A 20851-nucleotide genomic window follows, 5' to 3' on the forward strand; every position below is an offset into this window, starting at 1 on the left:
CTCCAGAAACTCGGGTTCTCGAAGTGGGGAAGACAAGGAAGGAACTTCAAAACTTTGGGGTTCCGGAGTTCCGAGGAAGGGGAAGGAGAACTTTGGAACCTCGGGGTTTCAGAGTTTCGGGAAAGGGAAGAAGAGACTAAGCAAAAGGAAAAGGGGAGACCTAGTAAAGGAACATCAAAACCTCGGGGTTCCAAAGTTCTGGGGAATTGAAAAGAGGCCAAGGAAGGAACTTCAGAACCTCAAGGTTTCAGAGTTCTGGAGAAGAGGGAAAGGCAACAAGAAAAGGACTTCAGAACCTCGGGGTTCCAGAGTTCCACATAATAGAGAAAAGGCAAGGAGGGAAGGAACTTTGGAACCTTGGGGTTCCGAGAAAAGAAAGGGGCTAAGCGAAAGGAACTTTGGAACCTCGGGGTTCCGGAGTTCCGAACAAGGCATTGGATAAGGAACTTCAGAACCTTGGGGTTTTAGAGTTCCAGAGAACTGAAGAGGAGGGGGAAGGAAAGGGAGGAACTTTGAAACCTTGGGGTTCAAAAGTTCCGCGAAGGAGAAAGGAGAGGCAGTAAAGGGAAGGAACTTCGAAACCTCAGGGTTCTGGAGTTCCGGGGAAGGGAAAAAGATGAGGAGGGAACTTTGGAACCTTGGGGTTCCGAAGTTCCGAAGAAGAGGGACAGGAGACTTAGGAAAAGAACTTCGGAACCTTGGTATTTCGGAGTTCTGGGGAACTGAAGAGAAGGAGGAAAGGAAAGGAACTTCGGAACCTTGGGGTTCCGGAGTTCCGGGGGAAGAGAGAAGGAGGCTTGGCAACCTGGGAACTTCAGGGTTCTGGAGTTCTGGGTTTGAGGACTAAGGAACTTCCTCCAGACAAGACAACACTTCACACTTCATAATCTCATTGCTTTTCTCCTTGATCAACTGGGGCAACGCTGGTCCATGGATCGTATCTCTGATTGGTTCTCACTGATGGACCAAGGGTTTCATAAAATGACAACAATACTTATCATGAATTTTTTGATGCTAGTAAACTTCTTTGCTTTGGCCTCCTTTTCCTTGATTTGTTTGAGAGATTTTTCGCCTTTGCATTTTCCTACATAAATAATAGTGGCCGCAACTTGTGAAATGCATCTGTCATCAATAATGTCTAATTTATCTTCATCATTATGCTGTTCTGTTTCAGAATCCGACTCTGGAACCCATGCCTCCTCTGCTTCTGATAGATCTGCGTTGATTTCCTCTTGATATAATAGCCAGAGCATTCATTTCCTCCGTATTATTGGCTTCACTATTATTTACATTGCCATCATTTGTGAGAAAAAGCAACTTTTGCTTTTCCGGTATTGGTTTTATGCTTTTATCTTCATTTTTCTCTGAAGCCCTCTTATTATGGCAATTTTCCTCCGTATGGGCAGTATTTTTACAATTAATGCAGAATTTTGGTGGAATTTCCACTTCGATGCTCTGCATCCAAGTCTGGTTTTTGATTTTTAGAGCAATTTGTTTGGGAATCTTTCGGATTTCTAGTACACATAAACGTGCATATTTGCCAAAATCTCCAACCATAATTTCCAAATCAATGTTAGTTAGGGTTCCTAATGATTTGCCAATTTTTTCCAAGCAATCCCTAGCCCAATATTCAATGGGTAAATTATGAAGACGAATCCAGAGGGGCGTCTCATATGGATTTGTTGTCAAAGGATTAAATTTTTTGACCCATGGCTGGATGTATAATGGGGCTTGATTCATGTACCATGTTCCATCTTTAAGTATATTGTTTTTGATTTCTTCTTCTACAAAAAACCACCAAGAAGAAATTTCTTGGCAAAAAATTGATTATCGCTTCTGTTTCCCACTGATCTTCCAACCATTTCTTAATTTCCTCCCTGTTTGGTTTTATTCCCACGAATCTGCATATAATTGCGTTCTTTTCCAAAATCTCTATTTCCATTTCAACATCTTTAGAAACATCCAATTCAGGAACAGATTCATCATATTCAAAGGTATCTCTGAATCTGTTAGGGTTTGATTTGTTCCTTAGTAGATTGGTAGGTTTCGATCTATGATCCCGTTTTTGACCTATAGGATCCATCTTCTTATTATTAGATTGATGTTTATACACTCCTCGCTTTTGTTTGAGAGGGATTGAGAAATTCTGCCCTCCTACTATAATTTTGTTAGCACTGGTCACGAATGACGACCTGCCAATTGGGATTTGTTTGCTCCTATTGCTAAAGTATTTTTATTTTTCCCAATACGAAAGTTCCTTGCTTGCCTCGATTTCACCTGAGTCCATTCAGGTTCTGCAACCATTTTATTTTTCGAGGATAATCAAATCCTCCCCGACTTCCGATTTCACATTTTTTGCTCCCACAGAACAAAGCAATTTTTTTAATAGCTTAAAATTATACAAGAAAATTATATTTAAATATCATATAAAAAATCTTGTCCAAATGGACGCTTACAACTCTTACTAGATATGCTCTATATCTAGAAGAGTTAGAAGAGTTAAAGATTTCATGTTAATTTTGATTGACATTCCCATTCAAAACTTCATACATATAAGTTTCAAATTTCATACATCCTCTTATTAAGTTTTGATTTTCACCAACATTTAAGATGATGAAAAAATAAAAAAGAAGTTCACTTGATTGTGTGTACACTTCTTTCCTATAACTTTTACCAATGTTCATTTTTTTTTTCATATGAAAAAATATATAAACAATTATTACAAATTACAATTTTACAATTGAATTAATTCAAATAGTTTTTTAAAAATATATTAATAATTTGACATATAAATTACTCTCAAATCAACTTTTTTAAGATTCTTTAAAATCATTTCAAAACACCTTTCAACATAAATAAAAGATAATAAAAAATAAATATATAAAATGAAAACTCTATACAGTTTTAATGAACTCTAAAAATATAATGTTTTTAACCAATAATTGAGGCATCCTTGAATTCCATCTCAATGGGGGAGAAAAAGCACAATATTCTTTTTCTCATGAATGGAAAATAGACAATCCACTTATACCATATATAGTACCTAAAGAGATCTATTTATTTTCTCTTGGCTTCGGGATGGTTAAAGAGCAACTCGCAGTTTTCCTCCTCGATCTTTACAACTCAGTTAAAAATTCCTTCCCCAAACCCTTTGCCTGAATCCCGGAGTCGCAAATAACATATATATACGATCGCTTAAAGTATTTCGTCTCTACCATCTGCTCGGAGTAATTGGGTAAATAATTTCAGTGGAGGTGAAACAACAGTAAGCAGCAATGGCGACGCCTGCAGCAGCAGGTGGAGGAGGTGGGCAGGCAGTTGCAGCAGCAGGTGGAGGAGGTGGGCAGGCAGTTGCTGCAGCAGCAGCAGGGGGCAGGCAACAACCGCAGCAGCAGCAGCCGCCAGGAGTAGCGCAGATGCTGATTGGGGTATTGAGAATGGCGGTATTTGCATACTTTGCTATGCAGATGTTCTCCCCTAAGAAGCCTTCCGATCCGAGTCTGCAGATGTCCAATCTTTTTTCCAAGGGCGAAGAACTAGTAAGTATTTGGTACTTGTTTTAGATCTGGGTTTTTGGTTTTTTTAGCGGGTTCTGAATTGTTTTTCTATCTTCATCGAAAACGGTGACTCAAGTACGGACAATCCGTGGTTTTGAGATTGTTTTCGTTCCAAAATTATGTTTTTTATTTGAAATTGTTTTTTAATAATTTAGGTTTTATGTAAAAATGTTGATCTTTCAATTAGCTTTAACTTTTTTTAATGGGAATCTGATCACTAAAATAGAGTGAGTAGCAATCTGTTTAAGTTTAGAATGGCTTATTGTGCTCTTCTAAAGGTAAAGTTGATTATTTTAAAAGCCGCTATTAAGCTAGCTGCTTGTTGGGTGTACGAGACACCATTTATGGAAGCTCACAAGCAGATGTTATTCAGTTTACCTTACATATTGATTAAATTTTGGACGCCTGGGTCTTGACCTTGTGATCAAGCCAAGTTGTAAACTTATAAGTGCGAATCAATTTACACTAAGAGTAGAACAAGAATTTTGGGAGATTTTAGACTTCCTTTACGGTTTTGCCGAAAGCTTGAACCATCTTAAGTATAAGCTAATAAGCTTCTGGAAAGAACTGTGGATTCAAGTTTTGCAAAACTATTTATATAGACTGTGATCCATCTTCAGGATGAGAAAAATGATATGATGATTGCAAGAGTAGCTCAATAAGTAGTTCCTGGAAATGTAAAAACCAAAAATTGAAAACAAGGTGAATTTGAAAATAAAAAATTGTTGGATATCTAAGCCGAGAATATTTAACAATACATGACATAATTGTTACACCACAACCTTATTACATGTAAGCTGGAGTTATAGGTTGCCTTATTTCAGTATGTGGATTTGAACTTGGACACACTGGTATGAGTGCCCATTACATCACAACGTGTTGCACACAATCATTTTTAAATGAGTTGTATAATTTATTCTAAATAGTTTTTCTTTTTTGTAAAGTATTATTTATCAAATAATTATTTAGTTATATATCTAGCATTTAAAAGACGTTGATTGCTATGATAATTTATGAGACTTTGCCAAGCTATTCAACATGGACTTAATATTACAGTTTGGTATCATTTCTTGTACACTTCTGGTGTTTACCTGCCTGATAGTGCCACGGAAGATGTGCCTATATGATTTTCACAGGGGTTATTGGCAAGAAAATTTCAGAGCGAAATGCAGGAAAAAGATTAACAGGAAATTTTCCTTTCACTACACTATATGAAAGTCTATGCATCAAAAACTTCGTCTTGAATTTTTTCTTAAACATTTAAATGATTAATGCTAAGTGGATGCATCCATGTGGTAAAGAGTGTAGTGTCCCCTTATTGAAATAGGATTTATTAATAAATAATAATAATAAATTAAAATATAAAAGAATAAAAATAAAAATTAATATAATTAAAATTTAGTTAAGTTTAATGAATGGTCAAAAGGCATTAAATGAAAAGTTGCGACCCCTTCAAACATGAGATATAAAAGGGAGAGAAGAGAAATTCATTTGGAAAAAAGGAAAAAACGAAGAAAGAAGGGAGCAAAGGAATTAAGGAAGCATTAATGAGAAGAAGATTAGGAACTGACTCTTTCAAAGGGGCAGAAATGCCGAAAGGTTGTGATCCTTTTGAATGGTGGTAATTGTGAAAGGTTGTGACCATTAAGATGAGGTGTGTCTCTCCTTCACATTGGAGAATATAAAGTGGAGAAGTTTTCATTTGAGAAGGAAGGATCAATAGAATAGAACAAAATATCTGAAGCATTAGAAATAGATTTAGTAGCAGACCTAAATTAGAACTATAAGAAAATCTGGAGAATGATATGAACATTTATCAAAGAGATCAGAACACAAATACAAATCTGCAAGCAATAATAAAGCAGGCATCAAAGGAAAAGAATAGGAAACATTAAACCAATAACCAGAGAATCAGACCTGATGGAATAGAAAGGATTCTCATACACACATGTATATCTGAGTATAGGCAGCAGCTCAGATTGACATAAACACTAGACCTGTGCATTTAAAGAGGGAAACACCATCGAATTGAATCTGTCCAAATTACCACAACAAACTGAAAATACATAACCTGCAATAATTCAACAAGTATATTGGGCAAGATTTAATGTCCTCCTAAAAGGGGACATTACAAGTGGTATCAGAGCATGTTCCTGCCAGCCTGAGGGAAATTAGTTAATGTGATTAAGTCAATGAGCTTTAGGGGCTATCGAAAGAGGAAGGAAGAAAGCCAATTACATAATATAGAGGCAATTTTCGACGGTGAAACAAAAGAAATCCAAGTAAGAAAACAAGGCATGATGAGGAAGATATTAAAAGCATCCAAGCAAGAGAAGAAGGGACAATAAATAAATGGAGCTTTGTGGAGGAGCCAATATAGTAATTATAGCACCCTTACAACCTCAAGATTTATTGGACATATCAAGTAAATGTTTGAAGCGTATTGGAGAAAGTTTATGACACATCAATGAGCATACAAGAGCAGAAAGATTGGGGTTGGGCCCACTTTCTGACTTGAAATGGATTAGGAGCAGAGGGATTGGGGTTAGGTCCACTTTTTGACTCGAAATGGATTAGGAGCAGAAGGATTGGGGTTAGGTCCACTTTCTGATTCAAAATGGATTAGGAGCAGAAGGATTGGGGTTAGGTCCATTTTCTGGCTCAAATTGGAATAGGAGCAGAAAGATTGGGGTTAGGCCCACTTTCTAGCTCAAATTGGAATAGGAGCAGAAATATCAGGGTTAGGCCCACTATTTGGCTCAAGAAGAAAGATTGGGGTTAGGCTCACTTTCTAGCTCAAGAGGAAAGATGGGGTTAGGCCCACTTTCTAGCTCAAGAAAAAAAAGGATCTAACAACATGTGCATTTGCTTGTATACTCTGTGATTGCATATATTCATGTGTATGCTCCGTGTTTGCGTATATTCATGTGTATACTTCGTGTTTTTATGTGTATGCTTCGTGTTTGATTCATACTTTATATGTATTAGATATGTGAATAAATAGAAAGATATAAGTTGCGTTTGAGGTCATAGATGTGTGTTATGCTTCTAATCCTCATCTTAATATATGTTAAGATCATCCATGCTTTAACACATAGATATCCATAGTATGGTGCAAGTGTTGGGTCAACCAAATTAAAAGAAGAAGTACCAATCTCCAAGGGTCGATTTATTCAATTCTTAGAAACCTACATTGCCTGAGGACAAGCAATTTTGGGAAAGGCAGACTGTAATGTCCCCTTGTTGAAATAGTATTTATTAATAAATAGTAATAATAAATTAAAATATAAAAGAAAAAAAAAAATTAATATAATTAAAATTTAGTTAAGTTTAATGAATGGTCAAAAGGCATGAAATGAAAAGTTGCGACTCCCTCAAACATGAGATATAAAAGGGAGAGAAGAGAACTTCATTTGGAAAAAGGAAAAAAAGGAAGAAAGAAGGGAGCAAAGGAGTTAAGGAAGCATTAATGGGAAGAAGATAAGGAAGTGACTCTTTCAAAGGGGCAGAAATGATGAAAGGTTGTGCCCCTTTTGAATGGTGGTAATTGTGAAAGATTGTGACCATTAAGAAGAGATGTGACTCTCCCTCACTTTGGAGAATATATAAAGTGGAGAAGTTTTCATTTGAGAAGGAAGGATCAATAGAATAGAACATAATATCTGAAGCATTAGAAGCAGATTTAGGAGCAGACATAAATCAGAACTATAAGAAAATCTGGAAGAATGATATGATCATTTATCAAAGAGATCAGAACACAAATACAAATCTGCAAGCAATAATAAAGCAGGCATCGAAGGAAAAGAATAGGAAACATTAAATCAATAACCAAAGAATCAGAGCTGATGGAATAGAAAGGATTCTCATATACACATATGTATATCTGAGTATAGGTAGCAGCTCAGATTGACATAAACAGCAGACCTGTGCATTTGAAGAGGGAAACAAGGTCGAATTGAATCTGTCCAAATTACCACAACAGATTGAAAATACATAACCTGCAATAATTCAACAAGTATATTGCGCAAGATTTAATGTCCTCCTAAAAGGGGACATTACAAAGAGATTCCCTAAAATGTCCTTATGAATAACACAAACTTCTAGCCTTCTCAGCAGCAGCACTATCTAGCCTTCCCAGTAGCACTATACATACCTTGTAGAACTAGTTGCTCACATTATCAGATAGAGATGGGGATGGTAGGGGACATGGGAATGCGTTACCAGGATGGGTTTAAAATCCCTTTTTTTAGGGGACGTCTACCAAAAAAATAGGGGAAAATTTAAAATTTAAGGAAGTTTTAAATACTCTTCTGATAACATTTAACAGGCATCAATTATAGACATAATAGAACCTTTGTGAGCATGGATAATTGAATAGGAATTATGCTATTCTTTAGACTAGCATGAGTTAATAAAGACATGCCTGACAGTTTTCTGTATATTAAGGTGTGGGCATTTCTTGCTGACTATGACTTAACTCGTATTCAGCAGTATAACGACTATGTTAATTTTAGTACTTTCAGATTAGATAACACTCAGAAAATCAGAATTTGTTTCTAACTAGGTTTAATTAGATTTATTATTTTCCAGATTTAAGCATAGTAAGAAATGAATGCATAAAGACAAGACAAAGATACCCTGGGAAAACCTTCTAGGAGGAAAAACCCAGCCAGAAAAGATCCTCAGATCTGATTATGGTTTTAGATTCAATTGATAATTACACACTTATCTGGAGTATAGAGGTTGCAGTCACAAGGAAGATGGTACAGAAGGTTACACAACTATCTTGCTGGCAGTGATCATGATTTGCAGCCCTTCTACATTGTCTTGCTGTGCATAACAAGGGTTAATTGTACCTTCCAACTAGTTCACAGTCCTTTGCTTGAGCCTTCAATGGATATCACTGTTTTAATGATAACTTGCTGTCTGCTGTGATCTAATTGGTGATCTGCTGCACATAAATGGAGTTTGCTGTAACCTAACTGGTAATCTGCTGTGTATGAATGGAGTTCGCTGTGATCTGCTGTGTGTGGATGGATTTCGCTATGATCTGCTGTTCACCAAGAAGTTCACTATATTCTGCTTCTTACAAAGGAATTCGCTATCTTGCATTTGTATTTCGCATTTTACTTGAACTGCATTGATTGCCATTGTGAGGAGTGTATGCTTTATTTATAGGAGAGCAAACCCCCTAATCAAGTCGGCTTTACCCTTTTAATTTGTAAATTAATTTATTTAATTTCTTTTGTTTGTAGAGGATAGGGTCGGCCCTATCAAGGTGTAGCGTGGAGACCTTTTGGAGTAGCCGAAGGGTATAGGGCCTGGCCCTATATATTGGAGAAGGGGCTGGCCCCCTTAGGCGGATTCCAATGTTGCCCAAGGCAATTGGAATCCGCCAGGCCCTAATTATAAACAACAGACTATAGCATGCCAACTTTGTCTATGGCAGTCCTTGTGTACTAAGCAGCTTGTCCATTGTATGAAACAAGATAATCCTTGGCCGTGACTTCAACTGTGAAGATGCAGAGATCTGACATAGGGGATATGGAGATTGTAGAATTTGTGATCATAATTAATCAATAATCATTGGTCTATTACTTGGCTAGACTTATAGTTTAGTGTGGGTTTGGCAGTGCCCCCAGTGGGGTCTGGGGGCAGCATTCCTTGTGGGGGTCTGGGGGCAGCATCCCTGCAGGGTTGAGGAGCAGTGCCCCTGGGGTGTTCCCAATTGTGATACAGAGCAGGGTTGAGGAATGGAGCCTTTGTCACCAAGCCCAAATGAGTACCTTCAAAGCCACACAGAGTCACAGACCTTCATGGTTTTCACCATTTTAATAATTTTTTGTGAACCTTAGATGGGCATGGCATAAACTGAACAAGCATTGAAAGGTTATATAAAAAAAGTAACAAAAATGTCCTCGGGTACATTAGGAGGCAACTAGCTGTCCCAAAGATGGTTGGAGGACATTTGGCTTTCTCATCCCTACTTTTTTTTTTGTGTATTGGGGGCATTACCTACACGTCCCCATGTCCCCAAAATGCTTCTTATGGGGGATGGGGTCATATTTGTCAGGGGATTGGTCCCCAAGGAGCATAGTCAATAAGTGATTCACCAACATAGATTTACATTAATGTTTAATGCCACAGAAACAACAGCAAAATTATTACAATTCATGACTGCCTTCTACATATATATCCATTATGCAATTGTGTACATTAACACATACTACAATGTCTATATATTAAATTTCATACTTATTTTATGCTGATGCAACACGTGATTCTTTATTTTACCATATCATGAGTGCTGTGGTTCTTTAATGCAATGTCCCCACTTTGAAATACAAGTTAATGGTGAATAATAATAATAAAATTTAAAATTAAAATATACTAGTATAATTAAATATAATTAAGTTAATGAATGGTCAAAAGACATGAAATGAAAGGTTGTGACTCCCTCAAACATGAGATACAAAAGGGAGAAGAGAACCTAATTTGAGGGTGATAATTTGGAAATCAGAAGTGCAGATCTGATTTGATTGTGAAAGGTTGTGTCCCTTTCAAAGGGTAGAAATAATAAAGAGTCGCACTCTTTCAAAGGGTGCTAAGAGTAAAAGGGTGTGTCTCTTGCCAAAGGGCATACATGATGAAGAGGTGTGACATCTCCCCCACATTGAGTGATATAAAGGAAAGGAATCAAAAGCCTCCAGTGATACGATCAACGATCAGACCATATCAGCACTGTTATTAAGTTACAGGCATCAATTAGCCATGGGGAATTGAATCATTTATAATAAATTATATTAGGTTATAGAATAAGCAGATCAACAGAATCATCAACCAGCAAGTAAATTGTCAGCCATTAGCGCAATTAAATCATCAATGAAGATGTGTATATTGAATGATCAATGGAATGAAAAGCAAGAGATCAGATCAGACATACAGATTTGCAATCAGTAATCAGCAGACTGATAATCATAGAAGGGAAACAATTCAATTAGCATCACTGCTCATAAAGAGCAGATCAGTAATAAGATATAAAGCAGACCAGGTAATCATTCCACATCAAGCATCGAAAGAGACAAGTAAGTCAATCAATTTAAACAGAATATCTGATTTCATAATCAATCAAGGTAAAGTCAGTAGACTTTGACAGCTGCTTGGGCAAGATTTAGGGCAATCGCAAAAGGGGACATTACATTTAACTTATGTAAGTTGAATTGAACTTATAAGTTGAATTGAACTTATAAGTTGAATTAAACCCTCCCTTTAGTTAAATAAACTGGACTCTAGTTTGCAAGATCCTACCTTTAAATTGTTGACAGGTGTCCATTGTCCTTAAATGGAGGCAATGCAAGGGAGGCAAGGAGTCCGTTGAAGCACTTTTTGAATAATAATAAATAAGGTAAGTTTAGTTTTCAAAATATGATAATTTCAAGATGTTTTCCCCCTCCAAAATATTACCTCCAAATTCAAATTCAAATGTAACTCAAATCCAAATGCAAATGAAATGCAATTTAGTATAGGTGAGTAATCACGTCCAAAATATTATTAGCCTTCTAAAAACTTCTACAAGATGCTATTTCCATATATGCCAACCAAAAGCCAAATTACCTCAAAATGACATGAAAATACGTTTTTTTTAAGATGCCCACAAGATGCCATCTTCATACAAATCATCCAAGCACTTTTGATTTTAATTATCAACATGTAAACAAATGTATATATGAATAAAATCATTCCTAAATACTTGGAACATGTTAAGACATCACAATTAAAAACAAAACAAGCAGATCAGTTGGAAACAACACAGATCAGCAGCCTATTACAGGTGTTGGATCAATGCTTCAATCATTGGAGCACTTGAGCATCCCACCCTCCAATCTCTCATAGGTTTGGAACACAGAGAACATCCAGCGACTGATGACTGTTGAGCATCACCCACAGAAAAAAATCAGCCATCTTTCTCAGGATAAATTCAATATTCCAATCACTAGAAGGTCCTATAAATAATACCCAACAGCCTATTTAAAGTCTTTGTGCCTCCCATAGGCATGGATCAGCTTCAATCATTGAAGCTCGAACATCACATCTGTGAAGCCCTCCGATAACTATCTCTCACTGGTGGATAGGCCGGCCCATTCTATCCATAGATTTCTTGGAAGATTTCAAATTTACCTCTCTGACACCATGTTAATTTTCAGACTATGTTAAGCAGATTCAGCGCTCAAATTTTTTTGTTGTAAAATGAGGGAGCTAAAAATATTTAAAGTTCAATCAATTCAATAATCTCTGACTACAAACACATATTGCTAAAAATGTGAACAGTGAGTAGCACTTCAACTCTCAAAATTGCAACTGTCATCTTGTTAAATCTGAAAAGAAGCACTGGAATTAAAATCAGATATATGCCCTTTAAATAGACAAGTGCACTATTTGTTTAGCTTATAGAAACTAGATAAGTGTCAGGTAAAGATCCAAGTTAAGCTTATAACTCATTGGAGTAACACTCTGTTTGAGCAAACAATCGACTAGTCAGATTAATCAGTCGACCTAGTCTAACGATAACATCTCCAAATCAAAGAAGTCGAGACTAAGTTACATTCACAAATCAGTCCAGTCTCAAGTAGCTAACTGGACCTTAATCTCAAAGAAGACTCTCTACATAGGCATGCTTATTCTCCTATATAACTATGCCCTCTCCATGCTATCTCTTAGCTGCATACAGGTTCTGGATCCGCTGCTGTCACTGCTGTGATATCACTGTTAGAACAGTGACCGAGGACTGAGCAACTCAAGGTGAAAACTCTAACATGAGAAAATGGGCGCAGTACTTGCTAGTTTTAGCCACATGTTTTCTTCAATCAACAGATAATTTAAGCATGCAGTACTCTGTTCTGCACCACTCAATTTAACACTGGGGCTTCAAATAGTTATACTGCATACTAGTTTCAAGATGTTGCATTGAAAGTGAAACAAAGCAAAAACTCAATATAATGTTAGTACAGTGTGTAGGGTGGACGTACTATGCATGTCACTAACTAAAATAGGCTTCTATGTTCCAAAGGAGATGCACCTAAAATTATATTATATTAACCAGAGTCCTTTAGAATATATTCTGAAAATAATGCTGGTATATTATGTACGCATTTATTAATGAAAGCATCCCAGTTTATACAAAGTGCCAGATAACCCTGAACAGATAGAAACTCTAATGTCTAAAATCATTCATCCATCTATAAAGAGGGTTCTCTTCCTTGAGAGATCGATCATATTCATATTAAATTCTTTTAATCCTTAACATACCTTGTATATAGATCTATGAGAGGGGAATGGGATTCTAATGCATAAGAAATATACCAACTTCATTCAGAATCATTGATTCGTGCATATAACAACAAAATAGAGTGCATTTATTATTGGATTCTCAGTAATCACAGTGAAGTACTGCTTTATATTCTGATATGCATTTACTGGCAACTTCTCTATTATGCATTTTGGTCCACTGTGTGAAATGACGTTATCATCTTGATCCTAACTTTATTGAATCGTAAGTGAATCAGGACATGTGGCTTTATCTCAGTGACAATGAAAGATTCTATAATTTTGGCGATGAAGCAGCTCTTGTCTGGCAAGAAACCAACGTGCCTTATGCAGTTTGGGGGCCAAACAGTGTCCGAAAGCAGAAAATTATCTATCATCCATCTAAGGTATATCTGATTTATGCAATTGATTGTAAATCTATGGATGTTGATGTGTATAATCCTATGCCCTTAATCCTTTGGTGTGCATAGGGTTATGAGTAGTTGGCTTGTGGCTACCTTTCTTCTTAATTATGTGATCGTTAAGATTGTCTTATATAGGTTGTTAAGTCACTGTGGGTGGCATCCAATGCATAAGTAGGATATTTATATGAGCTAGTGGATAGTTTATGATCATCATATCGAGAATTGTGTTCTTATTGGAGATATTTGGAGATTTTCCCCCCAGAGCGGCTTACTGTTCTCAAGTACTATAAAGTATTTGTAACATACTTTCTATTATATTCTCCTATCGTGCAAGTTATTTCATTACATATAATACTTTTTGCCAATTTCTCTGACATATGGTTTTGTACCCTATCATATTATCTATGGGATCACTTCCTTTTAATGTGCTCATTTTGTAGGATTGTTGTATTTTAAATGCTAGATTGTATTATTTTGTAGGTGGAATTGAATAAATGTAAAGGCAATATTCTAATTTTTGTATCATTTTCAGGCCATAATGAATAATGGGAGTCTTTATGCCCATGTGTTTTTTGCTCGTTCTGGATATACTCCAGATCCCAGTGATGCTGATTATGATCCATCTGCTACTTTTGGTGCAACTCATCGTAAGTACAATATGCAAGTGGATTCCACTGCAGGATCTGTATTTAATTTATATCTTGAATCTTAAATTTTAATTACAGTAGCGTTTTCTGAGAGTTTTTTTGTATAAGTACCAATTTCCAGATTTAATGACGACCATATTTCATGCTTTTTCCCGAGTTTGCTTAGAGTTTGTTGATTTTGCAGCTGTTATAACATATCTTCCAAAACCAAAAGTAGATAAGCGCAAAAGCTTGTTGGGAAGTGGAGTGGATGGAGAGCTGGATACATCCAAAACTGACGTAAAGGTTGCTTTTCTTAGTTTTCATGGATGTCTATTAGTCAAAGTCCAAATTTCTCAGATGGCTTTGGAAAATGTTAAGATCTAGGTGTGTAATAAACGGAGGTGTTTTAACTGTTTACTTTTTGTTTGTTGAGGTCATAAGTTGTAAGACTTTTTGGTGGACACTTGTTTTCAGAAATTGAGTTTCTTACTATTGAAATATTTGACCTGTAAATTTTCCAATTAATAATACCTTCTTGTATGTTTTATCATCCCATTTCCTCTCTGGCTTAGCAAAAGAATCTGCTGTTCATGTCTTGTTAGCACTCATGATTTTGTTTAGACAAGCCATTTTCCTTTCACAGTTTTTTAATGTGGCAGCAAGTGTTTAATTTTTGAGATATTGGATGGATCTATCACCTCCATCTCTTAGCTTGCTTAGATGTTCACCAAATTCCTGGATAGCTAGTAGTTTTGTGTGAAATTGTAACTTTTGATCCAAAAGAAGGAAAATCTAAAATGTCACTACATTTCAAGTTTCATATTTTTGTAAAGTAATTTGTTCTTCTTAGGTAGATGTTTATGCTCAATTTATGATTCTTTATGTGCTTCAATTGTACAGGAAGACTCAGCTGGGATAAAAGATGATGGCATTGTGGAGTGGGTATCGTTCTGGAAACCGAATATAACTATTAATTTGGTTGATGATTTCACACGGTATGGTCTGGATGAACATGTCTGATTTCGATGATAAATTTTTATTTATTAGAATTTTTATTTTGTTAGTCAATTAATATTAATTTCTATGTTTGCAGTTACTCACAGAATGCGATTCCTCCACTTGTAGCTGAATGTATCCATCAATTAATCTGTCAATTTTTTTTTCAAGTTTACTTATTTGATTTTTATAGGCTTGGAAAAGTACAGTTGAAAAATCACCAGATGGAATTCTTTAACTTTCTCTCAGACTTGCACATGGATCCCACAACGGGAAACTATTTTCCAATTGTTTCTTTTAATGAGTTCTGGCTATTGAGGGATAAATTAATACAGATTAATGAGACAGTTGAGGAGCTACCTCTCAACTTGGAGGTGGGGCCAATTAGCATGATGAAGTGGCAGCTCTTTCTACAGATTGATCAGTCATTTCAAATTCACCGTTCTTATGGTAGCATGCTTGAGGGCGAAGCAGATGAACTTAAGGTACACTTCTTCCCCAGAGACACTTGCACTTTGTGTGGATTTCTTTTGAAAATCAGCTTTTTGATTTTTGAGATTATTAACTACCTAGTTGCATTGGGATAGATTGCCGATGGCTGCCTTATAGGCTAACCTATAAAATCAGAAACTAATTTTCTGTTTGTGTGTATGTCAGAGGGTGTTTGTGGAGGGGAATCCATATCTTCTTGCAATCACAATGGTTGTGTCGATGCTTCATTCAATCTTTGACTTCTTTGCATTCAAAAACGGTAAGATTGGCTGGGTTATTTGATATTAATTAGTGTGTGTGTGTCTTTGGTGGTTTTGCAATCTGTTTGTGATGCCCATTCTAATTATTTTTCCTATTTATTGCAGATATTCAATTTTGGAACAAGAATAAGTCAATGGAGGGCTTGTCTTCTAAGTCAGTTGTTGTGAGCTTCATTTGCCAGCTTATAATTTTTCTATACTTACTTGACAATGAAACATCATGGATGATCATCGCTAGTTCAGGCATTGGGTGTTGCATTGAGTTTTGGAAGATTGGAAAGGCCATGCATATTGAGGTAAAGCTCTCTATTTTGCAATTATATGGGTACGTCTGCACGTTTCTGTGCATTGTACCTGATTTTTTAATTTATTAGCTTATCTCCCTCTTTCTGCTAAACCATGAGTAAACTCTGTGCTTAAAATACCTTTTGTTTCCCAGGTTGATCGAAGTGGAACCATTCCACGATTGAGGTTTAGGGACCATGAGACATATACAAGCAAGACGAAGGAGTATGATGACTTAGCCATGAAATACCTTTCCTATGTTCTGTTCTTCCTTGTAGGATGTTCAGCAATTTATTCACTCAAATATGAGCGCCACAAAAGTTGGTATTCATGGATTCTTTCTTCGTTGACCAGTTGTGTGTACACATTTGGTGAGCAATCAAAACCTTTGCTCTAACTATCCGAGTCACCTTGGGAAACACTGGATGAGCAAGTTTTTTTTACCTGTTGCAGTTATTCAGATTTTTCCAAACATAAAAGTATTTTTAAATGATTAATTTTCATTTTTGCAGGTTTTATCATGATGTGCCCTCAGTTGTTTATAAACTACAAGCTGAAGTCAGTTGCTCATTTACCATGGCGACAGATGACATACAAATTTCTCAATACCATAATTGATGATTTGTTTGCATTTGTGATCAAGATGCCAGTGCTGCATCGGCTCTCAGTTTTCCGAGATGGTAAATTCTAGAATATTTTAATCTTTTCGGAATTTCTTGCAATATTTCCCAATTTTTATTGCACTTTTCTTGTTTTGTAAACTTTGAATTTGTTTTGCAGATGTTATCTTCCTGATCTATATTTATCAGCGATGGATATATCCAGTTGATAGAAAACGGGTGAATGAGTTTGGATTTGGAGGGGAGGATAAGAAGGATGATGGAGACAATAACATGATTAGTGATGGCATTACATCCTCTGGTGAAGGTTCTGTGTCTGATCAGCTTCAGAGAACTGCAGCAGGACGGGTGGCAGCTGCCAACTCTGGAGCATCAAGTTCAAATAATAACACTGTAGATGACAAAAAGAGAAAGTGAACTTCTGTCAGTGCGGCATAAAATGTTTTATTTTTCATCGAGTTGATTAGTTCCTGAAATCTCACCTTTAATCTTCATTGAATTGTGACATTTTTGAGATCTGTTAAGGAAAATGTATATTATTTTTTCTGTTATGGGTTCAAAGCTTTTTTATTTCAGGTGTCTGTTGCCTACTTTTTCATTTATAGCTGCTGAGAGGTTGAAACTTGAAAATGAAATGTTTTTCAGTTTAACAAGAACAAACTAATCTGCTATGTGGCAAAATTTGATGGGAAGCTTCTGGTTTGAAATTGTTGCTCAAAATCTTGTAATGTTTTTAGTGCTCTTATCTTATTATTCTTTTTTATTTAAATAATTGCTTAGGACTACTTTTTGAAACAGTGCTCAAGATGATCTATTCCCAGATGGAACTGTCGTTTTTAATTTTATGGTATCACCAAAAGCAAACTAGCCCAGATGCATTGTATCATTTTGTGGTTTTTCATTGCCTTATTTAGAAGGCTATGATGTTTTCATACACTATCAGTGTGACCTGGAATGATCAATTTGTGTTCCTATCTACATTGGGAAAAGAGTTCTACTGTTCTATTTTATCGGCATTCGCCCATGTTTGAAGACCATGATGATTTTGATCTGCTATGCTACCTTCTCTCCTTTTTTACTGTTTTATGGTGCAACTTTATTTTGTTTAGGGGAAGCATTGAAGAGAACTTAAAAAAATTATACCTGATAATGTTTAATTGTTGGAAGAAGTATTTCTGTTCATTTTCTTAATAACTTTAATGTCAATTGACTGTAGCAACCATTTCTAAGGTGAGAGATTAAGTTTTACAAATATGGCGACCAAAGTTACATTTTTGCCAAGGTAAGCCTTATAGCTATGGTCTGTTGGTAAATTCTGAGGGGTTTTACCAGCGATGGCACCTTGTTACAAGTACCCTTGACAAATTTTTCATTGTGAAAGTGAACAGAAAATCAATATGAATAGGGATAACGCCAATACAGAGTGCTCTTATATTGTTGAGAGCAAATCTTCTCAAGGGTTTTACTGCTACAGCAGATGCTTGAATGGCTTAAAAGCATAGTTGTACCATGGCCCACCAACTGGACGCAGAGGCCATTATATCCATCATCTACAAAAGAAGTAGACTTGGATTCTGAAAGTTTTGAAGGGCATGCCTCCGTGATTGAGCATTTTGTTTTGAAGTAATGAAACATGCATTAAGCTACAGAAACTGGAGAGTGCCTGCAAGGAATGGCCATAGCTTGTCAACATTCCTTCCATTGACTGCTAATTGATATGCACACACAGAAGGCGATGTTTGAAGTGCTTATATTTCATTTGGCCTTGATGAGCTCTGTTGAATTGAAGAATCTTCTCAATCAGTTCCCCCATGGTGGCATATTTAATTATACCAGCCACAACATCACTTGGTATTGATATGATCAAGCTTGATTACACATTTACAGCATATATATGTTTGTTACCAAGGAAAATGCAAAGATTCAAGGGATTGCTTAGAAGACAAATCATTAATGGGAGAGGATGTGAACGGAAATCTATGTTCTTTTAGTTATTTGGAACACCATTCTTTTGTTTTGTTAATACCATTAATATATAGAATTGGTTGCAGGGTGATAAACCTGGATGCGTTTATCTATATTTATTTGAGTTCCGATTTTTAAACTTCAATTGCCGAAGATGTTATGCAGGCATTGCTGTTGGCAAATCTCTTGCTTATATGGATTAAGATATCCCATTGCTGTTATAAAACATTTATTTCTTTAAACTTGAGGGGAGAACTTTCATTACACCATGCCCTTGTTGCTTAAATCCCATAATATATAGCGTATGATGCAGGGTGATCGGCATGAATTGTAACTTTTGACTGTCAAAGATGGTATGTTGGCATTGTTATTGGCCAATCTCTTTGATTATATGGGTAAGGTTTTCCATCTCTGTTTTATAATAGCGTAGACGGATGCAAAAACTTCTGTCAATAAAAATTAAAAGCATTTAATTTGACATGTTTGTGTTAGTAAAATGCATGAAAATAAGAAGGATGCAAAAACCTGTGTCAATAAAAACTAAAAGCTTTTAATTTGACGTGTTTGTGTCGGTTAAATACATGAAAATAAGAATGATCCTTGCTTTTTCTCCTTAAAACTGTTTTAAAGTAATCAAATGAGGTCATCCATCTTATTAGAATCTCATTGTTATCCTTTTAACTCCCGATCCTTATTTCTTCTTCATATGCAAGATCTTCTGATAGAGACACCAATATTTACGGTTGGATTCTTCTTGCGAAGCCTGTCATACTTTTCTTTGAACTATGAATGTTTAGATCATAGTATCTGTCATTTTCTTAAATACTGTCATAGCTTGTATAGCTCGCATTTTGTTATCATTTGCATCTTCCAAGAGGCAAGAGAAGCTCTAATGTGGTGCAAGACGAGAACAGAGCAAGTGTATTTTTGTTGATAGGACAGGATAAGCCAAGTTCAAGGACTTAAAGTGGAATATAATATCCTTAGATTGCTGTTGAAAATTTGCCTCTCTAGCTTAAACGTAGCTTCTCTCAATCAATAAACAACTCATTTCTCTTTGCAATTCTTGTGTCTAAATATTTGACTTTTTCCTTGCTGAGTTTGTTTGAGGGCTATTTTTTTAGCATTCACAAACAGCTAGCCACTGTTGAAGGATTCCATGTGGGTATCACCAGGCTTATTGATAGCTTCTTTATATTGGGACTTAGATTTGAAATTTATCATATTCTTGCCCTTAATAAGAATCACAGCCTAAGATAGCAGAATCCAAACAAATTTGCCTGAATACCTTCAACATAATTTCCCAGTTGCTAGGGTTCAATCTCTTTGGTCTCTTTGAAAAGTGAAAGGAAAAGGGCACCCCAGAAAGACCTCTGAGAAACAGTATGAACCTTCTGTGTCTTTTGTCTTTTAATTATTTGTTTATATCATGTTACAAAAGCATACTACTATGCCTTTAGAATAGAAACAGACATAGTTAATTTCCTATTGCATTAATCCTTTGAGGAAAGATAGCTCAGCTCACGGATCTATATAAATTTCAGTAGCATAATGGCATGCAAATTAATACTTTAAAACATGAAAGAAAGAAGAATTAGACAGAAGAGAAAAATATCAACATACATGGGAAAACCTTTTCAGGTTAAAAACCCCTCTCCAAAGCATTGAACCAATGTATTAATCTACGACGGAAAAGTTACAATACATTTGCAGGCCCATAGCCTTAACATGAAGACTACATCTTGCTCTTCTCTGGAGAAACATAGACAGTATATCAACAACTCTGTAATAATCACCCTGCCCTCCTACAATGAAAGGACAATGTGAGGAAAGTTGAATCAGGCTTCACATTGATACAGTCTACATCCAACATAATTTTCAAGCTAGAGGAAATCACGAAGCTACTCAGATTTAGCATGAAGAAAAGGGGCAATTCTAAGATGAAGATGCAGGGGTCCGTGCAAGGAGAAAGGGGCACCAAACCATTGCTGCATAAATATTTGAGGTCACCCCTTATCGGTTTATTGTTGAGGTGGCACACTTGAATGTAACAACTTTTAGAGTTAAGAGCTTCGACTTGGCCTCAAGACATTGTCTAGACGTGGCATGATAACGCTTTTGTTTTATAGTTCTCGTTTACTTCACCTTTGATCAACAAAATTTTCATTATACTCTAATTTAAGGAAGTGGGTGAGTTTGAATCTCTCTGACTTTTGGTGAATTTTTTGTGGAATTGAGTGGTTTTGAATTTCAACTTTTGCTGAATCGTTTCTGTTACTTTTGTTTTCTTCAATTAAAGCACTCTTTTCTTTGCCTCCG

At 36.0% G+C, this 20851-nt stretch overlaps 1 protein-coding gene across 1 annotated transcript; it reads left to right on the forward strand.

Moving 5' to 3' along the window:
* The first annotated feature begins 3052 nt into the window (after positions 1-3052).
* On the forward strand, positions 3053-17113 carry LOC131072594 (uncharacterized). The gene is made up of 12 exons (XM_058008793.2): positions 3053-3539; positions 13121-13267; positions 13818-13932; positions 14117-14217; positions 14815-14909; positions 15008-15045; positions 15160-15395; positions 15568-15661; positions 15768-15958; positions 16102-16318; positions 16460-16627; positions 16728-17113. Exons 1-12 carry the CDS (start codon positions 3276-3278, stop codon positions 16982-16984), a joined length of 1923 nt encoding a protein of 640 aa, XP_057864776.2. The 5' UTR covers positions 3053-3275; the 3' UTR covers positions 16985-17113.
* The last annotated feature ends 3738 nt before the right edge of the window (positions 17114-20851 follow it).

This window comes from Cryptomeria japonica, chromosome 10, assembly GCF_030272615.1.
Source record: "Cryptomeria japonica chromosome 10, Sugi_1.0, whole genome shotgun sequence".
Taxonomy (NCBI): Eukaryota; Viridiplantae; Streptophyta; class Pinopsida; order Cupressales; family Cupressaceae; genus Cryptomeria; species Cryptomeria japonica.

Bases quoted from the DNA above. Each gene is read 5' to 3' on its own strand.
- LOC131072594 (XM_058008793.2), top strand. From the start codon at position 3,276: ATGGCGACGCCTGCAGCAGCAGGTGGAGGAGGTGGGCAGGCAGTTGCA. The intron at 13,933-14,116 runs GTAAGTACAATA...TTGATTTTGCAG, and splicing joins TACTTTTGGTGCAACTCATC to CTGTTATAACATATCTTCCA. The intron at 15,662-15,767 runs GTAAGATTGGCT...TATTTATTGCAG, and splicing joins CTTCTTTGCATTCAAAAACG to ATATTCAATTTTGGAACAAG.